Source organism: Lipophrys pholis, assembly GCF_963383615.2.
Source record: "Lipophrys pholis genome assembly, chromosome: 9".
In the NCBI taxonomy this organism is placed as follows: domain Eukaryota; kingdom Metazoa; phylum Chordata; class Actinopteri; order Blenniiformes; family Blenniidae; genus Lipophrys; species Lipophrys pholis.
The window spans coordinates 16,353,057-16,372,120 of record NC_137639.1 but is presented as its reverse complement, the minus strand read 5'-3'; the positions used below and the strand labels follow the sequence as shown (position 1 = coordinate 16,372,120).

Here is a 19,064-nt window from a genome sequence, read left to right as displayed (position 1 = left end):
CAATCCATCTGCCTTCCGACAATCACTGGTACTCCTGAAAGTTTGCGAGCTGAGCTCCACAGTCGCTTGTGATTGGGAAAGAGACTGAGCACAGAAGCAAAGTGCACTTTCATGGATTGGACAGGTATTTCCTTTTTCGAAAAATTTTACTTCCCCCAACCTCTCCCCCTCAAGCACCTGTGGATATTTCTGATTATTCTGGTCTCGTGTCTGAACGAAACAACTAAAACAGAATGCAAAATGACATCATGAATAGATAAATCCTGGAGCTCTTCCAGAGATGGTGAATGATTGAATAAGTCCTTGGACATTATGGCAACATCCATTGTGGTTTAATTAGAAAAATGTGGAGTCTCCTTGATTCATACCTGGAAGCTCTTTATACAAATAAAAGCCTTTTCATCGAAATGTCCCCCAAAAAAGTTGTTGGCAGAGCCCACAGCGTTAGTCACTTTCATTCAAAGTATGTGAATGATTTAAAAAAAAAAAAAAAGTGTCACTTAATGATCATAATCTGTGTGAGATCGAGTAGAGGAAGGTAGCGTTCTGTCTTTTTAGTTTCCTGTCCAAAGCCAATGAAGTGAGATAATGTGGATTTTGTGGAAATGTCCCAGTAAATGTCGCGTTACTACCAACTACCTGTCATCTAAAACATGGATTTTTCAGAGCAACTTGTAACTTGAAAGCTTGAGCTGTTTTAATAGACTGAACATTTCACCATATTTGCCATTTCACTGGCTCCAGGCTTCGTGTTAAGAGTCCTGTATTAAAGCTGTTCAGATGTGGCTGCTTGTTCTTGCCGACGCTCGATTAGGTGGAGCAGGCGAGTGCAGAACTTGCAGACTGTTTTCTCACTCATCTGCTGAGCTCTGCCCTAGATAAGAGGCCATTAATATGCAAAATGTGCTTACTCAAATTAGGACGCAATAGTCCTGTGTGAGTCTAATCACACATGCAGAACTTAATTAAGGATGGCCACACTTTGCTGCCATGAAGAGAAACCTGTCTCTTTGTTGGTTTTAACTATATAATTGGTACATTTAAATCTTTTCCCTCCCTTAACATCTACTTGCATGCAGTGTGTGTTGTGGAAAAACATGCGATTGGAACATGCACAGTGAATAGCTGTAGTGAGGTAGCCTGGTACTCAAGTATCAAATATGTTTACAGTGCTGAATCTTTGTGGTTGGTTCTTTGGACATATTTCTCATAAATGCACACTGGCAGCAAAGTTCAACCACTTAAACTCGCATAGTAAACAAGCTCTTGTCACAGCAGAGCAGAAGCGACGGTCTGGACAGAGTGACAGCCTGAAATAAAATGGTCTGCTAACCAATCGTGTGACATATGTCACTACTGATTGCAATCTGAATTTTTAATTAATTCCTCTCTGTCTTTTGCTTATCACCCACTATGTTGCTCCTCTGTTCTCTCTAGCCTGATCTATTTCTCATCTTACACGTTGCATTTTCTTCCTTTTTCTCCCACCTACCCTTCAAGACCAGGAGTTCTCAAAGACCTGAAGACTATGGGCTCTATCTCCCTTTTTATCTTCTTCATCACCCTGCTTGTGCTTGCCAGACAGGTAAGTCAGTGCCGTAATAGTTTGAGTGACGTTATCGTCTGTCCTCCGCAGCAGATTTCATCTCCACAGCTCAGAAAGAAGAATAGGTTGCAACTTTGTGCCATTTCCTTTCACTATATCACTATTATACTGTATTCCACATTTTCTCTTCTATTTTATTAAGTGCTGTGCCCTTTTGATCCAAAGGCTGTTTATTTGTTGTCTCTCATTTCCTTCACAATTTCACCTTATAATAACTGTTTCTTTATATCCTCCACATGTGGATACACTTCTCAGGCTAATAGACAACACTGTGTGAAGCAAAAACTTATTTTTTCAGGGACACCTCATAAAATTTAAACACAATGAAAACTTGATTTTTGCCAATGATTTAATTCAAACAGTGAAATCAACTGAAATGTTTCAATCTTTTTTTTAATCATTTACAAGACAAAGTAAAAATAATGAACACTATCTATTAGAATAATTAATTGAAGGAACAGATGTATTTTCCAGATTTCTTTTTTTTTTTTTGTGGGTATATTTTTTACCCATGTTTGAAGCTTTTATTACCTTTTATTTTAATGCATGAGAGTAAAATTTCCAGACAAAACTTTTCATTGATAATCAAATTCTTTTTAGATATACCCTTATGTTAAGTCCCATGGTTCTTTTAATCCTATTTTCTCCTTTGTACAATCTGTAACATGCCATTATCTGTGTGATAGATATGATCTAAATGATGGCTATGTTAGGTACTCTGCCACTGAAAGCTTGCTTTATATTTATCCAATAGAAATGTATAAATGTAAACACCGTCTTATATGAGATGCTTATGCAAATGTCTCAGCTGCCATTCATCGTGTTGGTTTGAAAATCAATCCATGAATCTTTTCTGCTCGAGAGATCTCCTTCTGTCGCCTCCTTTTGTAAGTCACAGTGGGGATTTACATCAGCAAGTCTGCAGTTACTCAGGTGTACTCTGACATTTACTAGTCAATAGATAACAGGGCAACACAGGGAACTGGTTCATCCTGGAGACTCTTTACTCTGGTCATTTATGAGCAGGGGTGCAAGGTTAGTGAAGCAGTTGTTTTTAGGCCGTTTTTAGGCCAAAATACAGATTTTAAAAAACGTTTGTGATACCACTCTAAAACATATGGGAAATCTGATATTTTAACTGCATCACTTAAAATTGTATCTGACAGATGGTCAAAGTGTAAAAGCCTTCATGATTAATTAACTATGATGAGACGTGGACCAAGAGCACTGCTCCTGCACACTGGTGTTCACCGTGGAAATAAAAATGCAACCAAAATCATTTGAATTCTATGGGTACGCTAATTTCCCCCATAATTAAACGTGCATATTGTTTCCAATTATTATTCATATAATGAAATGCCGGTACACTTGGTGCTTCACATCTAGGAAATGTGTCGACAACAATGTGTGAAGCTAAAACTTCAAATAAAAAAAAGATAAACAATAGAAGAGAGGTTTTTTTTGTCGAATAAATGTGAAACGTTCATATATTATACATTTATTAAATTCTATTCTTTCTCTTTTGAGCTTTTGAGTCGTAAAGTGTCTTTATATATCGCGAACCTAAACTGGAGGCATAAACTGCTTAATTTCATGTCATTATGACATGATGAGGACACTCACTCGACATCACAGCACACTTAACTTGCTCTTTGCAGTTTTTAATATGATATAAATAGATAGAACGGTTATATTATTTCACCCCATAACACACTGTGCAAACATCATGTAAATTGTGTTGGGAAGGATCTGTACTTCACACAAATATTGAGAACAATTGCTGCTGGATTTTGGTTCAGCACCACAAGTGGCAACAGATTAAGACTGAGTGGATAATAAATGGTTTTGCAGAAGACAGATTGCTTTAGCTCCCTGCTCAATAAATGTGCTCCATGTGCAACTAACCATGCAGGCAAACAACTGAATCTTTTCATTATTTTCCGCTCCGTCTTTGCACCTCCCCACTGTTTTTATTTCTTGTTGTAACCCGAAGTTAAGTTTGCAATATCCAGTCATATCAGTGCCTCCGCCTGATGATTTCACAACCATGTTTTGGTTTGGTTGTTTAATTCTTTTTTATCAAATCTGATCACACTGCGCAGCTCAGGAACAGGAGTTGAGAATTGAGTTGAGCTCCTGAGCTGCGAGGCAGGTACATGTAGAAACAAAATGAAATGTCACATGGTTCATATCAGTCAATACATTGCATCACTTGTCTGTTGTCGCATGTAATTCTATTCAGCCAGATACTTAACATTAATTTACAAGAACATCCTGTAATACGTTTTCCTGGATGATGATTCCGGTTTGTTATTTTTGCTGCATCTACAAACTTGAGCTTGAATTCTGAGCTTGAATGTGTAATTTTTGGTTGATTGATTTCTACAGTTTTTCAAATGATGAATCATTGTTGACAGTTTTTGGGATCCTTAGGTGAAAAAGCATAACTCATACTGTGCTACGTATTTACTTTTGATTTGAAATATCTGTTAAGTCATATTAATTACACTTACAATACAGCCTATTCTCAAAATGGAATTAAAGTATATATATATATATATATATATATATAAATATATATATTTCTTCACCATCATTGATATCTTTCTGTTTTCTTTTTTAAACATGTAAAACAAAAAATCTGTCAAAGAAAAAAAATATATCTCACCCCACAATTTGAAAACTAAAATCACACAGTGACAATTAATTCTCAAATGTATGAGAATAGTACCACAGTTGTTTTATCGTCTCTGTGTTTTCCATATTTGTGACTGTTTCTTCTTCTCTTTGTGACTTGGAAAGCAAAGCTGTACAGCTGTACCTTCAGTCTCTTCACCTCTGTGTCCTCTTGTAACAGAATGAATATTACTGTAGGTTAGACTTTCTCTGGAAGAACAAGTTCAAGAAGGAGTGTGAGGAGATTGAAACCATGGAGAACCTTAACCGTGTCCTACTGGAGAACGTCCTACCTGCGCACGTTGCAGAACACTTCCTGGCACGCAACTGGAAAAATGAGGTTCGGAATGAATGTTTTCTTTTAATGAGTGCATAAAATTTGAATGTGAAATCATGTTCAGACAAATGGATGTGGAGCGGATACAATGTGCTGGCAAAGAAATATTTCAGTACCTGCGGCTGTTCGCCAAGATCCATTACATCCTTTCTCTTCAGTGACGTGGCGCAGCAGTGCTGTACCTCATGCTTGATTTAGTGGTTTATATAGAAACTGTTAAATGTGTGAATGCATCGTGTTTAGCAGACTCCGTGAGTTATACAAGTATCTAAAGTGTGTCACAGCAAAAGCATTCCATTCTCTTTAAAAACTGTTAACTGCAATACTTTAGCTCAGCTGTACTTTATAAGAAAACTCTTCAAATGAAAATTGGCTTGTGTAATGTGGTATAGGTGACAATCATTTTCTGTTATGGTGGCGAAACATTAGGAGACAGAGAAGGAATGTTTTTTTACTTCCTGTAAACACAATTCTGAAATCATTCTGGCTGTATCCTCGGAATACTTTTCACCACTTTTAAAGGGTCAGGCTTCATATCTGAAGCGAATAAAGAGATGGGGTCTTTTAGAAATGCCTGTGTGTGTGTGTGTGTGTGTGTGTGTGTGTGTGTGTGTGTGTGTGTGTGTGTGTGTGTGTGTGTGTGTGTGTGTGTGTGTGTGTGTGTGTGTGTGTGTGTGTCTAAAAGGGAGTCTCACGTGTGATAGAAAGACTCCGTATTACCAGTCAGCAAACAACTTTTTCTTCTCTTGAACAGCATCCAGGAACAAGAAGCAGCTTTAATGGATTTCTAAGGGACTCGGAAGCCTCCTTTGCCTTGCTTCATTTGTCTGTTTGTTTTATCACTTGTGTCACATCCTTTTTTCTTGTCTGACTAAGAACTGATTTTCAGTGCCATTTATAATCCTAAATGGACACAAAAGAACCTCCCAATGAAATCAAGATGTAACATGAATCCATTAGAAATGAGTCCTCTGTACTTCATCTGTTTAAAATCTGTGGTTGCTCACGTTTTAGCTGATTATTCCATTTGCTTGCTTTGGGGGTGTCTCAGCTAACATCTGTATTGTGTTCACTGCTGCTTTGTATCATGCAGGATCTCTACCACCAGTCGTATGACCTGGTTTGTGTCATGTTTGCCTCCATCCCGGACTTTAAAGAGTTCTACACCGAGTCTGACGTGAACAAAGAAGGATTAGAGTGCCTCAGGCTCCTCAACGAAATCATCGCTGACTTTGATGAGGTGTGTGTCTTTTAATTACTTAACTACTTAGTTATTGATTCCTTTTTGATTAAAATGAGATAAGATGTTTGGTTTCATGCAAACCCCAAAGTCCTCTCTTGATATTTGAATATTCTAAAAGGCCTTGACAAAAAGGACAGTGGCCTAAAAGCAGAAAGTAGCTGTGCATGTTTTTTTATAATCACTGTGTGAGTTTTGTTTTTGTTTCTATGTTCAGTTGCTTTCCAAACCTAAATTCAGTGGCGTGGAAAAGATTAAGACCATTGGAAGCACTTACATGGCAGCCACAGGGCTCAACGCATCACCTGGGCCAGAGTACACATTGCAGGTACACACACACACACACACACACACACACACACAAACACACACACACACACACACACACACACACACACACACACACACACACACACACACGGACACACACTTCTTGTTAAGACATCCATTATCCATCATTTCACATGATTTAATTATTATGCTTGTGCTCCTGCAGGAACATGACAGACAGTACATGCATATAGGTACTATGGTGGAGTTTGCGTTTGCCTTGGTGGGAAAGTTGGACGTCATCAACAAGCACTCATTTAATGACTTCAAACTCAGAGTTGGTGAGTTATATAGCACTGCTGCCATTTGTAATGCAAGTGCAATATAGAAGATTACATTATATACTGTGTTGTGTTTTTGCATTAATTCTATTTCTCAATATGATTGCACTACACATTAATTTTTCTACCCCTATGCTTTGACAGACCCCTCTATGAGAATAGTGAGTAAGGCCCACTATTAAAGAAGCAATGAAAAACCACAGCGTGTAGACCCTAGTCATTCAAACCTTCTCTTTTGCTGGAGTCTGTATTTTTCTGTGGGAGTCATTATCTAAACAGAGTGGTCTGAATACCAGGAAAATATCAGTAAGCATGTAGATAACAGAGGTAGGAAAGCAGGCAGGTCCCAGCTGCCAGCGTGTGGTGAGAGTCAGAGTTCGATACCTTCAACCTGGCTGTGAAGATCTCAGCATGGGACGCTCCATTAACTCAGCAGCGTGCCCGTGTGTGACTGTACAACCCCGCTGCTTCCAGACGGGGCCTAAAATGCTCCATCAGTAAAGGATACAAGTCTCCACCCACTGGGGACTGAACAGAACCAGTGAATTTATGCCTGTGTGCTTCCTGCTCGCCTGTACAACACAGCCATCTCAGACAATCTGGAGGCTGAGTCATGTGCGGGTGAAGAGAGGCCCCGTGGCATGTCAGGGCTGTAAAAAGCTCCGGAGCCTGCTTAGCGAGGGTGCTGAGAGTGCTGAGGGATTAAGGGTTCAGCTCCATTTAGCTTCCACTTCAGCTCATGTTCTGATGAAATCTTGTGAAAAGCTTTGTTTATGCTGAGAGCACCAGGTTTTCCTGCTGAAGGCCTTTTTGAGGTGCAGTCAATAATTAATCAGCAACATGAAAAAAATAAAAATAAAAAATCAAGTATTCCCTATCAAATTCAAGTAAAATGTTTTTGCGGAAAGGTTTAAGATGAGATTACGCTCTAATTAAAACTACAAAGCCTCTATTTTACCTAATACTGCACCAAATAGAGACATTTTGTCAGCAAGATAATGGAATTGCCCTGTGAGGAGATAAACACATTCCCTTGCAACCGCAGCAGAGTCTGAAATGCTTCCTAATGACTTCTTTCTTTGTCAGGTATTAACCATGGTCCAGTGATAGCTGGAGTCATCGGGGCCCAGAAACCACAATATGATATCTGGGGAAACACAGTGAATGTAGCCAGCAGAATGGACAGCACTGGAGTCCTGGGGAAAATCCAGGTATTTTCATGAAAATCCTCGACAGGTTTTGCCTACGTAGCATATTATTCTGTGTGACTCCACGATTCAATAACATACCACATGGTGACTCTGAGGCCATAATTAAACGTAATCGGGTATTTACAATGCTGTAATATATATTACTGCGCTTGTATCTATACATAAACGCAGGTACGAGTCTCCACAAATGATGATTCCTGAAAACTCCGGCCACAGTGGCGATTTGGAAAAACTCTGTGTCTCCGTTTGAATCTAAAGGCGGTTAGGCGGAAATCTATGTCACAATTCTTGATGTTGTGTTTTTTGTGATTCTGTTTGGCTATCATGGCTTCATGATTCCCGTTACACTGCCCCCTACAGGTTTGACATGTTCATAGTAGCTCTGAACCAGGCGTATATGCGGGCCCTTGTCAATAAAGAATTTTGTAATTGTAGAGGGGGAAATATCCGTTTTTGTAAAAACAGGGGTAGGTGTAAACGTAGACTAAATAGGCCAAATGGCTTGATGATGGTGAATGCTTGGCAAGCTGTACGGGCTGTTTCAATAGGCAGTTACAATTGCTTACATAAATAATCATTATAAGGCTCATGTAGACCCCAGATGAATAGGGGAACACTGACTGTATTAATGAACAGTTAAAAAAAGGTACCTTCTCTTGTAAGAGCTGATGCAACAATTCTGGTTACCTAATGCTTTTGTAAATAGGCCTTTAATTAAAAGGAGACTTGTGGCGACAGAACAATCCCATGAGATAATAATTCTGTTAAAAATCACTTGGTTCCATTAAGAGACCCAACAATGGACTCCTGGGTTTCTGAGAAATAGTTAATCTCAGTAAATACACCCCTGATGTTATTGAATAAAGTCAGTTGTGAAAAGCTCTATGAGGCAAAAAAATCCCACAAACCTGAATAATTGTGAGGGCTTATTTGTGTGTGTGTATCTGTAAAAAACGGGTATGGATTTTGGGTCAGAGCATATCTTTATCCAGTTTTGTGGGTTTATTGACACATGTAATTGAATAACTGAAACGCTTTGTACTCATTTACTTTCTTTTATTATATTAGTTAAGTTTGTATTGGGGTATCCCGTCTCCAACTCCCTCGCTGAACATCAACCTTGTCGTATTATAAGTTCAGTAATCAGTGGTTATAGTGACAGCTGGCGCTTGACTACGCACAGCATCTGCATAATAAAAAACTGTTTTTGCATGACAATTCGCCTCCCACTGTCCCACGTTTTGTAATTGCTTGGCTGGTTATTGGACTTATATTATGAAGCTACTCATATATCAACTTTTCTTGATGCATACCACCTGGGACCACTAGATGTCACTGTATGTCAACAGAATGCTGCTAGTGTACAATAAATAAACCTGTTTTACGACTACAGTGACTGGTAGCACAAACTAAATGTGGCCCAAAAGGAACGGCTCCTCAACAGATTTAGGCTAAAGATAATAAAACTTTTCAGGGACTGTCAAAAAGAAGAGAAACTGCTACATCATTTCCTCCAATTTTCTTCTTCTCTCTCTGGCTTTTTTTTTTTTTTTTTTTTTTTTTTTATAGATTTGACTTATAGGTCAGAAAATACAGTACAAAAAAATATCAAACTTTGGGTTCTTCCCATTTCTACCCTCAAGTGTACACAGCCTTGTTTTGGAGACACACAATGGCAGCATGTTTTTATCAATTCTCCAGCAAAATCTCACACCGTAGAAAGCCTCCTCCAATGGTTCCATTTTTAAATTGCAATAAAGAAATATAGAGGATAAACCTCTTTTTTTCCACTGTATGTGCCATTTATGGCAGGAAGGACATCTCATGATCTTAACATCATGTGACATCTTCAAATCTTCTATTGACATCCTGTCTGAGCACTGATAAGATGTAATGGTTTTTCACCTGCATGGCATGTGGCTGTGGAACTCATTCAGTCTTCAGAGGGCTGTATTTCGCTTCACAGCCCGCACACATTTGATAGAGTCATCTGCTTGTGGTGTGCGGCACAACTGCAGAGATCTCAATTGCATTCTGAAATTGCCTGTTAATGTTTTGAGATGTATGCAAAGGAAAGAATGAAGGAATGCTCCACAGATATCCCAAAGCCAGTGTTCATTTATCCTGGTTGATTCCCGTGTTGTTTATACATACAGCTTGCGCCATCATGTGACACTTTGTTCCCTGAAAGCTGCTCTGTGCAGCTCGTATTATAGCTTCATATTTATGCATGTGGTTTATGCATAAATAGCGACAGCACAAGTGACCTTTTTCTCCTAAAGCCCCAAATGACAGCAACGAAAGAAGAATTGTTAGCTTCACCTGACGTACGCTTTGAAGAAAATAATGTACATTTTTAAGTTCATTTTGAAGTTTTTGCTTTTGCCTGCTAAATTTCATTTCAATTTAAAGAAATTATTGTAATTTACTGCCTTTTTTTCCCTCTTGTACAGAGCTGAGTACTTTTCCACACAGGAATCTAATGTAAAAAAAGAAAAAAAGAAACAAAACCAAACTGTTGTTACCTATGTGGTTCTCCCTGCAGGTGACGGAGGAGACAAGTCGGATCCTCCTGACCCTGGGCTACATGTGCTCCTGCAGAGGCATCATCAACGTCAAAGGCAAAGGAGAGCTCAAGACCTTCTTTGTGCATACAGAAATGACTCGCTCGCTCTCCCAGGGGAATGTAATGCCGTAACACTGGTTCAGAGTATTCTGAATTCGTACTGGCACAAAAGCAGACTTTTATCTCAGATGGAAGAGGTTTGATCTTCTCACTCTGGGTTCAACAGAAACCAAGAATGAGGCGTGAAGAAATCAGATTTCGGCTGCAAGGAGGAGACGAATCTGAGTTTACTGTTGCATTGCAGATGACCTTTGCCACAGCTGTAGTATACAATTTGTCACTTATGTATGTAAGTGTAGCATGTACAGCAGATAGGCAGTAACGACCCATCTCCCCTTCAAAAAAAAAAGGAGAAAAAAAAGCATACTTATCTTTGAATGTTGAAGGTAGAAATGCCATACGGGAAAAGTCAGAAGTAAAAATGTATGTAAAGTCAAAGAGGAGAAATTCAAATATGTCCACATCAGCACACAGACGGTCAGCTCTGTGAGGTTTGTGTCGGTCACTTTATCGTGGAAACCCCCGACTCAGTAGAATGCATGAAAACTGATCTTGCTTCACAGCAATCGTTTCAGTTCGGATGCCAGATGAAATCCAGTTGAGCATTTGATGGCACGAATAGGAGTAAATAGGGAAAGTGAACCACGTATCAAATCCCAGTTAAACCACAAGGTGTACAATTTGTATATCACGACATCTACCAGGTGGTCTATCACTACGAATGGAAATTGATTAGAAAAACAACCGATGAACATATTATGATTTTCATACAAGGCCAGGTTATCCAAAACAATCTGCACTTATAACATCTTGTCCGCGTGTTTTATTGAATATCTTTGAATATATTTTCTGTGATACGATGACAACATGAGATCAAGGGCCAGATGAGTAAACATTTTGTGGTTTTTACAAACAAAAACATGAAAAATGGCATTTCCTGTTAACCATGCTGAAACATAGCAAACTTTTGCTGAAGGACTCACACCCAAAATGTTTTCCTTTTTTTTTTTTTTTTTGAAAGCCAGCAGACATCCAATTTACAAACTAAATGAAACATTTTGCATCCCCTCCCCATTTGATCAAAGCACTTTTTACCAGCCTGATTTGTAATGATACTGCATATTCAATCAGTTTCACAACGTCTATGGAAAAAGCAGACAGACAAATAGCTTTATGAATCTACGAAAAGAAAAAAAAATAAATTCCATATTTCTCAAAGCATCTATTGTGTTTGATGCACAGATCTTTGCCTCCTACAGCTGAAAGTCATGCTGGAATACTGCATACAGGACATGATGAGATGGTTTCAGTGTCAAGATTTTCTTTTGGAAAATCCAGGCTTCACCTGTGTACAGGGTAGGTTTAGAGTGTGTGTGGTACGGTGGTTTTTGTAAGAAAAGAAAATACTACCAAAAGTGTTTTGATGTTTTGATGATGCTCTAATTTTTTTGTTTTTTTTGTATAAAAATAAAATTTCTATGTATTTCAGTTCTAGTGAGTGTTGTTTTTCAGCTGCTGTGTTGTAGAGTGACACGATTCAACTGCACTGCATTTAGATTGGCAGGAGAAAATACTTTAAATAAAGTGGGTGGCGTTCGACTGCCGCATCACAGCAGTGGACTAAAATGCGGACTTTAATATAATGGGCACCTCACAGTGAGAATCGGCCCTCTTTGCTCGCTGACTTGATGTTCGCCAGCGCTCTCTGCTGAGCACAGGATCAGATACAATATGTCTGAACTCATCAGTAACTAATAGGCTGAATCATTGAATGCAGGAGCACTGCTTGGGTAATGTCTTCTTCGTGCTGTGTTGTCCATTTTCAATTAAATCTTGCATGTCCAACTCCAATTGAGTACAGCCAGGGGAGGCGCATTGAAACTGATAATGACATGATTAGTGGCCATGTTGCTTTCAGGTGAAAAGCTTGAATCTGAAAATGTGATAGAAATAGAGGGCCTCTCTCTTGATATCAAACAGAGTGCATTCACTTCTGAAAACCAAACAAAAACTACCAGAAATACTGAAATTACGCGAGCATGTGAGGACATTTACAGATGACCTTTTCACAGTGCGGCTGTCTCTGCAGACTCCGTCCTCTGACTTTGAAACAAAGAATGCTGACATGACATTTCCAAATGCGCGAATCTAAGTTTTGGCCATGGTTGGACTAGACTAAACCCATCATTTGACCTTAACTCCTGACATTTACAGCACTTAAGTGAGTTACATCAACACTTGAGGCATCAATATGTCTTTCTTCTCGCAGTCCTCTTCACATTATCTAAATTGACTTAATGAGTTAAATCATCTGCTTTTGTTTTTGTTTTTTTATCTATGAAGAATCATACTTAAAATAGAAGTTACCATGGTAACAGCTGTATATCCTACATACATCCTTGTGAGCACTTTGCAAGATATTCATTAGAAGGTGATAACGTCTGTATGAGTCACTGTTTGTCAACATGTAGCTGTTATTTGACATCACAGAGAAGCGCCACACCCCGTAGGATCCAGTGCTCTGCAGGAAGGGACGTTTTCAGGTCTACAGCTGCAATGTAATTAACATCTGTCCGGATCGGCTTCTTGTAGATCGGACAGGAGTAGAGTCGGGAATCCTTCACCCCTGCATCAAAGAAAAGCATCACTTAAATATCCATGACAGTTTGAAGTCATGATCATAAATGTGATATTTCTAACGGAAACTGATATGTGGTCAAACTGTCTCCCCAATAAACGCCTTAGTAGCATGATTTAGCCCACTAAAAGTTAGTGAAACACTTGAATCAGTGTGGAGATGCCACATGGACACCCAGCAAAACAGCTGTTTTGATAAAGCCAAAATCTTCTAAAATCAATCAAATTAGTATTCATATACAGAAACATCCCTCTATTGTGCCTTCCTGTGCTCTGCATCACACTCATCCCCAGCGGGCAGCCTTCTTATGGGAAAATCTGGGAGGGGACGTGGTGTAAACAAACCATATTGCACACATAATGTGATCATCGATTAATTTCTGAAGCAGCCTTGCTTGCAAGTGTCCATAGAGGGCCGTCTATCCACAGCATGTCTGAATATACTGTAGTCCGGCCTCATCCAGAACAAACAAGTACTGCTGGTAATCTATTCCCAGACAAAATAAATACCACTTAGTCTGCTTGACATTTAAATGTTACATCCATCAAGTGACTGTGTGGGATGCAAACATTGAGGAAGAGAGACGGAAAGATCCTTTTAAAAACAGACAGGATTAAAGCCAGTGTATTGTGAGATTACGATCGCCCCGATGTGTCCTTAAGTGATAAAACTCACCGCTATTCTCAGCGTACATCCTGATCACGGGCATCATTTCAAAGAGGACTTTAGGTTTGGAGTCAGTAAGTTTGCAGCTCCGGCGGTCCCAGCCCGCTCCCTCCAGGTAGAGGCCGTAGACGTACACTCCCTCTGTTGGTGGTTGGGTGATGTCATCCTTCATCCACCTCGTCACCTCGTTGCACAGTATCATGCGGTCCAAAGTCCAGCCTTTGTTCGCCCGCGTGATCTCCTGGATGTGCATGTACAAAAATATGAGGGGTTAAGGCAGAAACGTGGGAGCTGCAAACCCGGCAGCATGCATGAATGACAGGGATGACACTTGGCAACTCTTTCCCCACACACACAGAAAAAAAAAAATCAATTTTGATAAAAGGGTTGTAATATAAGTACAATGGTGTATGGCAGATAAGTGCACTCCGTCTTAGACATTGCTTTGGAAGATACTGTGGCAACAGAAAGAGGGAGATGGAGATGGTGGTGATGGTGGTGGGGGGGGGTCACGACACAATAAACACACGAGATGTGAGTATTGTATCCCTTCACCAATTTTATTTTCATCTACGAAGAGAGAAAAAACAGGCAAAAGCTTATTGGGCATGATTAGACAAATAGGGCTTGGATAGTAATGACAACGGTAGATACACCACAGACCTTCAAAAGACAAGCCATCTTTTTCAAGCACATGACACACAGTGGGAACAGCTCAGTCCGTGACAGCAGTAGGGGATGATAAAAGCTGTGCAGCCCTCAGTATTCAAGCTGTTTGGTAGGGCAGGGTCGATATATTTGGGAACCAACAGCAGCCTGATAAATCCCTGCTCAGCTACTTACAGACAACTGCATCCAAAATATTTTCAATTTGTATTAGAAACCTGTGAATTAGAAACATGTACTTATTATTGACCTGCCACTACAGAAGAATTACGCTATTATGTGAAAAGATTTGTTGGGCAAGACAACACACACGCTCACATGGCAATTCAGAGTCAGCCTTCAGTCTCATCTGTGTGGGCTATGAGATCAAACTGGATTACCATGAGAAAAGGAAGAACATAGAAACTGTCCTGCGTCATGTTTCATCTCTTGTGTTCTTCACATTCTGACTCTTGCCACCCGGGTATCAACAAAAACGGTGAGATTTCGCTTCGTTTGGGCCTTTCATTTACACATAAACGCTGTGAATCTCCACAAACGATGATTTCTGAAAACTCTGACCACAGTAGAGATTTAAAAAAAAAACCTCTATGTCTCCGCTTGCATCCAAAGAGACGGAGATTTACGTTATAATATGCGGCGGAAGCATCATTCATTTCCAGTTTGAACACTGTGATGAAAATAGAAACAGTGAATGCATTGTGCTTTATTTGTTTTTTTATTTTAACGCCACATTTAGGAGGAGCTCCACTTGTTTATCGTAAATAACAGAAAATAACTTGTGCCATTTGTGACGTCTGGTTTTTTCCAGGACTCTGATTGGCTAGCATGGCTCCTTGCTTCTCGTGGCACTGCCCCCTACAGGTTTGGCATGCTCATAGCAGCTCTGAACCAAGTGTATTTGCGGGACAGTGTAAATGAAGCATTTTTTGCAAAAGATCGGGTGCAAATGAAGATTATTTTGTAAACAATCAGGTGTAAATAAATTTTTTTTGTGAATGATCAGGTGTAAAGGAAAGTTTGATTTTGTAAACAATCAGGTGTAAATGAGGATATTTTTTTATTGTAAACATAGAGGGGAAAATATACGTGTGATGTGTGAACGTGGCCTCTGTCTTTCATTTCAGGCTCCTTGACTTCCCCTCCTCATGTTAGATCGCTGTTCCCCACCCTGATTTCTTCCACCTGTGCCTGAGTGTGAGATTGTCTTCACCTGGTAGCTTTGGTATATATTGGGCATCTTCTGTGGGCTCTGGTTGTCAGTTTATCTGTATTCCTGTGGCTGTCTGAGTTCTTGGACTTTCCAGTGAACGTCCGTTCTTTCTCTGGTGCTCTTGTGAAATTTTCTTTGGGGGGTCTTTTGGATTTTTTGTTTTGCCATTTAATAAAAAAAGAAAAAAAGAGCTTTTCTTCCACCCACCGTGGTGTCGGGCATATTGAGTCCTCTCCTCAATTAAGACTCAACTAAGAGAAACCTGGTTGAATCCATGACCTATGACGATAAACATGTCTACATCTAAAAAGAAGAAATGGCATATATCAAGTGTACTATATATTTTAAAGTGTATCGTTATTATTATTAGAGGCAAGAGCCATGGTTTGGATGAAGGGGAGTTAGGTATTGATTTGCATCACAAATAATAATAAATACAATTCTCTCCGACTCCATGAACCTAAATGGGACTCACTAGAAAAACATGTCCTCTGTCACATTATGCATGCGTGCACGTGTGCTGCGTTTGCATGTGAGCACATGCTTGTGTATTTGTTTGCGTGTGTCAAGCATGGCCGTGTGCCTGCCCCTCCCTCTGCGAGCCATCTGTAGGGAGGTAGCTGGATGCCATGTGTACCTGTCTCATAGCTGTCAGGAAGCCCTGCGGGTTGAAGAAGCCTGTCATCCAGAAGCAGTTGGGCCGCCCTTCAAAGATCCAAGCCTGGAACTGGCGGTTCCGCTCAAGCAACTCTGTGAACCAGAAGCCCAGGGTGCTGGAAGCCCATGATGCCTGAAAAACAAGAACAGCAACCACAAACAACAACATGAATAAACACCACACAGAAGACTGTCATCCAGGTAGATCAGATTACAAGACGAAGGGAGGCCAAATTCAGACTGCGAGTCATGTTGCTGAAGAAAAAGAGGCTTCAGCACACAGAGAAAAATTATCCAAAAAAGATGATGGTACTGAAGCCATTCAAGCCTGAATTAAACTAATGATGTAATGTTTGTGAGCGCACGGCTTGATTGCCAATGGAACGACTGAAATGGAAGAAGCGGGAGAAGTCATGCCAGGTCACACTTCTTGGTCATTTGTTTCTGCTCCCTTTCCATCACTGTTAATATTCCTGCATTTCCTCAAGCAAAGCAAATTTCACTATTTTCATTCATCACAGAAATGGATTTGTGCACTGTGCATACAGTTTGAAAATAAAAGCACTTCAATGAAGGCTCCAAGAACCTGTTGCTGTGGGCTAAACACCAATGTTTTGATTGATAATCGTGATATGCTCCTCTCTTGTGAGCATAACTTGTCTGAAGATATCGGGAACAAACATAAACACTGAAGACAATAAATACCAACAGACAAATGATACCTGCACTCATCTGAGATATCATTGTGCTTTGAGGCTCTCTAAAATGACTTGTTAGTATTCTTCATTACCCTTCAGTACATGTTGATAGAAACAAAAATTCTATCAACGTGACTCATTTAAGTATTTGTCAAACTGAAAAACAGCTTCACATTCAGAGTGGGGTCTGTGTATTTTTGATTTAATTTGTTTCTGTTTTGTTGATGCTTAAATTCAGGGTCATTTTTCAAACAGACCTTCTTCCAGCGTGCCGGGATGCGTGCATCGTACATGCAGTCCAGGGCATCTCGCAGATTCTCACTCATGATGATGGTTCCATCAATGGCGAGCTTGAGGTCAGTCAGGGTGTTTCGAACCAGAACCAGGACTCTCTGCATCCGATCAATCTCCTGGCGCAGGAAAATGTTCATGGGCTCAAAGGGTCCCATTTTCTGGAGATGCTCTCTTACCTGGTTTAGTTACATCAGACGAGATAAAACTTTAATGAAGTGATCAATGATGCATGGAGACAAGATGCATGGTTCTACACAGATATACTGAATAACAGGCAAAGGAAGTTGTGATATCTGTATCATATGATTGAAATAATTACAACCATAGGCGCCAAAATATGTTTTCTAGGCTTTAGTGAATGAAAATGGCAATATTAATACATATAGCCACGATATAACCCAGATTTAATTTGATTTGAAAAGTTTATTTCGGACATGTCGGAACAATATAAAAACAAACCAAAAAATGAATTTCTATGTACATATTCACCGGACACTCTGTATATTCATAGGGACTAGAAAAAAAATAGTAATTCGAAATATAAATTATATATATATATATATATATATATATATATATATATATATATATATATATATATATATATATATATATATATATATATATATATAAATGAGTCGTAGTATAAGAAATTGAAAGAAAAAACCCAACAAACTGTAGAAATGGTGAGCTGTCACCCACGTCAGTATTATATGTATCTCTGTGCTTTATGCCTCAATCCTCAATCTAAAATATCTTGTCAACATGGAAAACCTGCTCCCTGTTTCCAGTTCCTTTTATACATTGTACATAAAGACAGAAAGAAAATGCTTTTAGGCAATGCAGAGACAGTTTTCCATGACGTGCTTTGCACCTCAGCTCAGAAAGTCACATCATCACCTCGCTGTTCGTAGTGGGGAAAAAATAAAAATAAAAAGCGGGTCGGATTTATTCTCACACCATTTATCTATTTCTGCTCTATTTTTACGACCGCCATCCTGATCACACTTTCTCCCTCTTTGCCTGCGCCACAGCAGCAAGAACAAAGGAACAGTGCACATGCTGCTTCACAAGAGGCATACGCTTCCCTGAGGGTGCGCACGGCGTCTGCATGCACACACACACACACACCGCCTATGCTCACTCACTTCAAAAGGTACGTAGTCAGCAGGAAGTTTCTCCAACATATCATCAGCAAGCCTGGACACTGCAGATTCTCTGGTTTCCCCCCCGCCTGATGAGCTGTCCTTCGGCTGAATGCTGAGGATGGTGTCCAGGACATCTTTAGCCAGTTTGCTCTGGAAGGTTATGTCCGCATTTGGGTGAAGGCCAAACACCTCTGGAGTATCGTAGGCAGGAAGACCCTGTGACAGAGCCACAACAGAGGTCAAACCTTTGGATAAAAAAATATCTTTAGACAGATATGGCCTTAAAGTGTTCCACCTGGGTTTTTAATATGACTGCTGTGAGAGCCCCAGGAGCCCCAGGTGCAGCTTATTGCTTTACTCTGAACCTGCCGATACCCACTTTTAATACACCTCTCTAGATTATCTTTGTTTATGCAGGTGGTCTCAAGTTTCACACAGGTATATCCCTGCACTGCCGATTTTTTCCCTTATCTAATCTTTTTCGTTACACGTAGTGCCACCGTCAACTGAAGGGAATCATCATGTGGGAGCAACACAAAATAGATTCCCGCTAATGCCTTCCAATCACATGAGCAAGCCAAATGCTTTGCATCCCCAATGTTTGACCTATGTGGCAGCTGTAGCATTTATGTCATTATTAGTTAACATCCCTGGTGTAGAAAGGTACTCAAAATGACTGACGTACACTAAACAGATAGAGAGAAGATCAAACCAAGAGCCACACTGGCCTGAAATATCCCAACCCTTTTACAGTGTGTCTACATCACTATGCTGTTT

General features: G+C 39.8%; 2 protein-coding genes across 3 annotated transcripts in view; one reads left to right on the top strand and one right to left on the bottom strand.

The window, feature by feature from the left end:
- adcy2a (adenylate cyclase 2a) overlaps positions 1-11,491 on the top strand; it is a 58,938-nt gene extending 47,447 nt beyond the window's left edge. For both annotated transcript variants that reach the window (XM_080472429.1, XM_080472428.1), the window contains exons 19-25: positions 1,501-1,585; positions 4,464-4,622; positions 5,713-5,859; positions 6,077-6,187; positions 6,356-6,470; positions 7,557-7,681; positions 10,227-11,491. In XM_080472429.1, coding sequence (XP_080328555.1) covers positions 1,501-1,585; positions 4,464-4,622; positions 5,713-5,859; positions 6,077-6,187; positions 6,356-6,470; positions 7,557-7,681; positions 10,227-10,379 — 895 coding nt within the window. In that variant the 3' untranslated portion in view covers positions 10,380-11,491. The remainder of the gene's footprint in view (positions 1-1,500; positions 1,586-4,463; positions 4,623-5,712; positions 5,860-6,076; positions 6,188-6,355; positions 6,471-7,556; positions 7,682-10,226) is intronic.
- Positions 11,492-12,781: 1,290 nt separating this feature from the next.
- The window catches only part of dnah5 (dynein, axonemal, heavy chain 5), a gene marked incomplete at both ends in the record, with an annotated part of 85,042 nt that continues 78,759 nt past the window's right edge, over positions 12,782-19,064 (bottom strand). The window contains 5 exons of the mRNA XM_080472301.1: positions 12,782-12,933; positions 13,621-13,852; positions 16,128-16,280; positions 17,103-17,315; positions 18,288-18,503. Of these exons, the coding sequence (XP_080328427.1) occupies positions 12,782-12,933; positions 13,621-13,852; positions 16,128-16,280; positions 17,103-17,315; positions 18,288-18,503 (966 nt within the window). The remainder of the gene's footprint in view (positions 12,934-13,620; positions 13,853-16,127; positions 16,281-17,102; positions 17,316-18,287; positions 18,504-19,064) is intronic.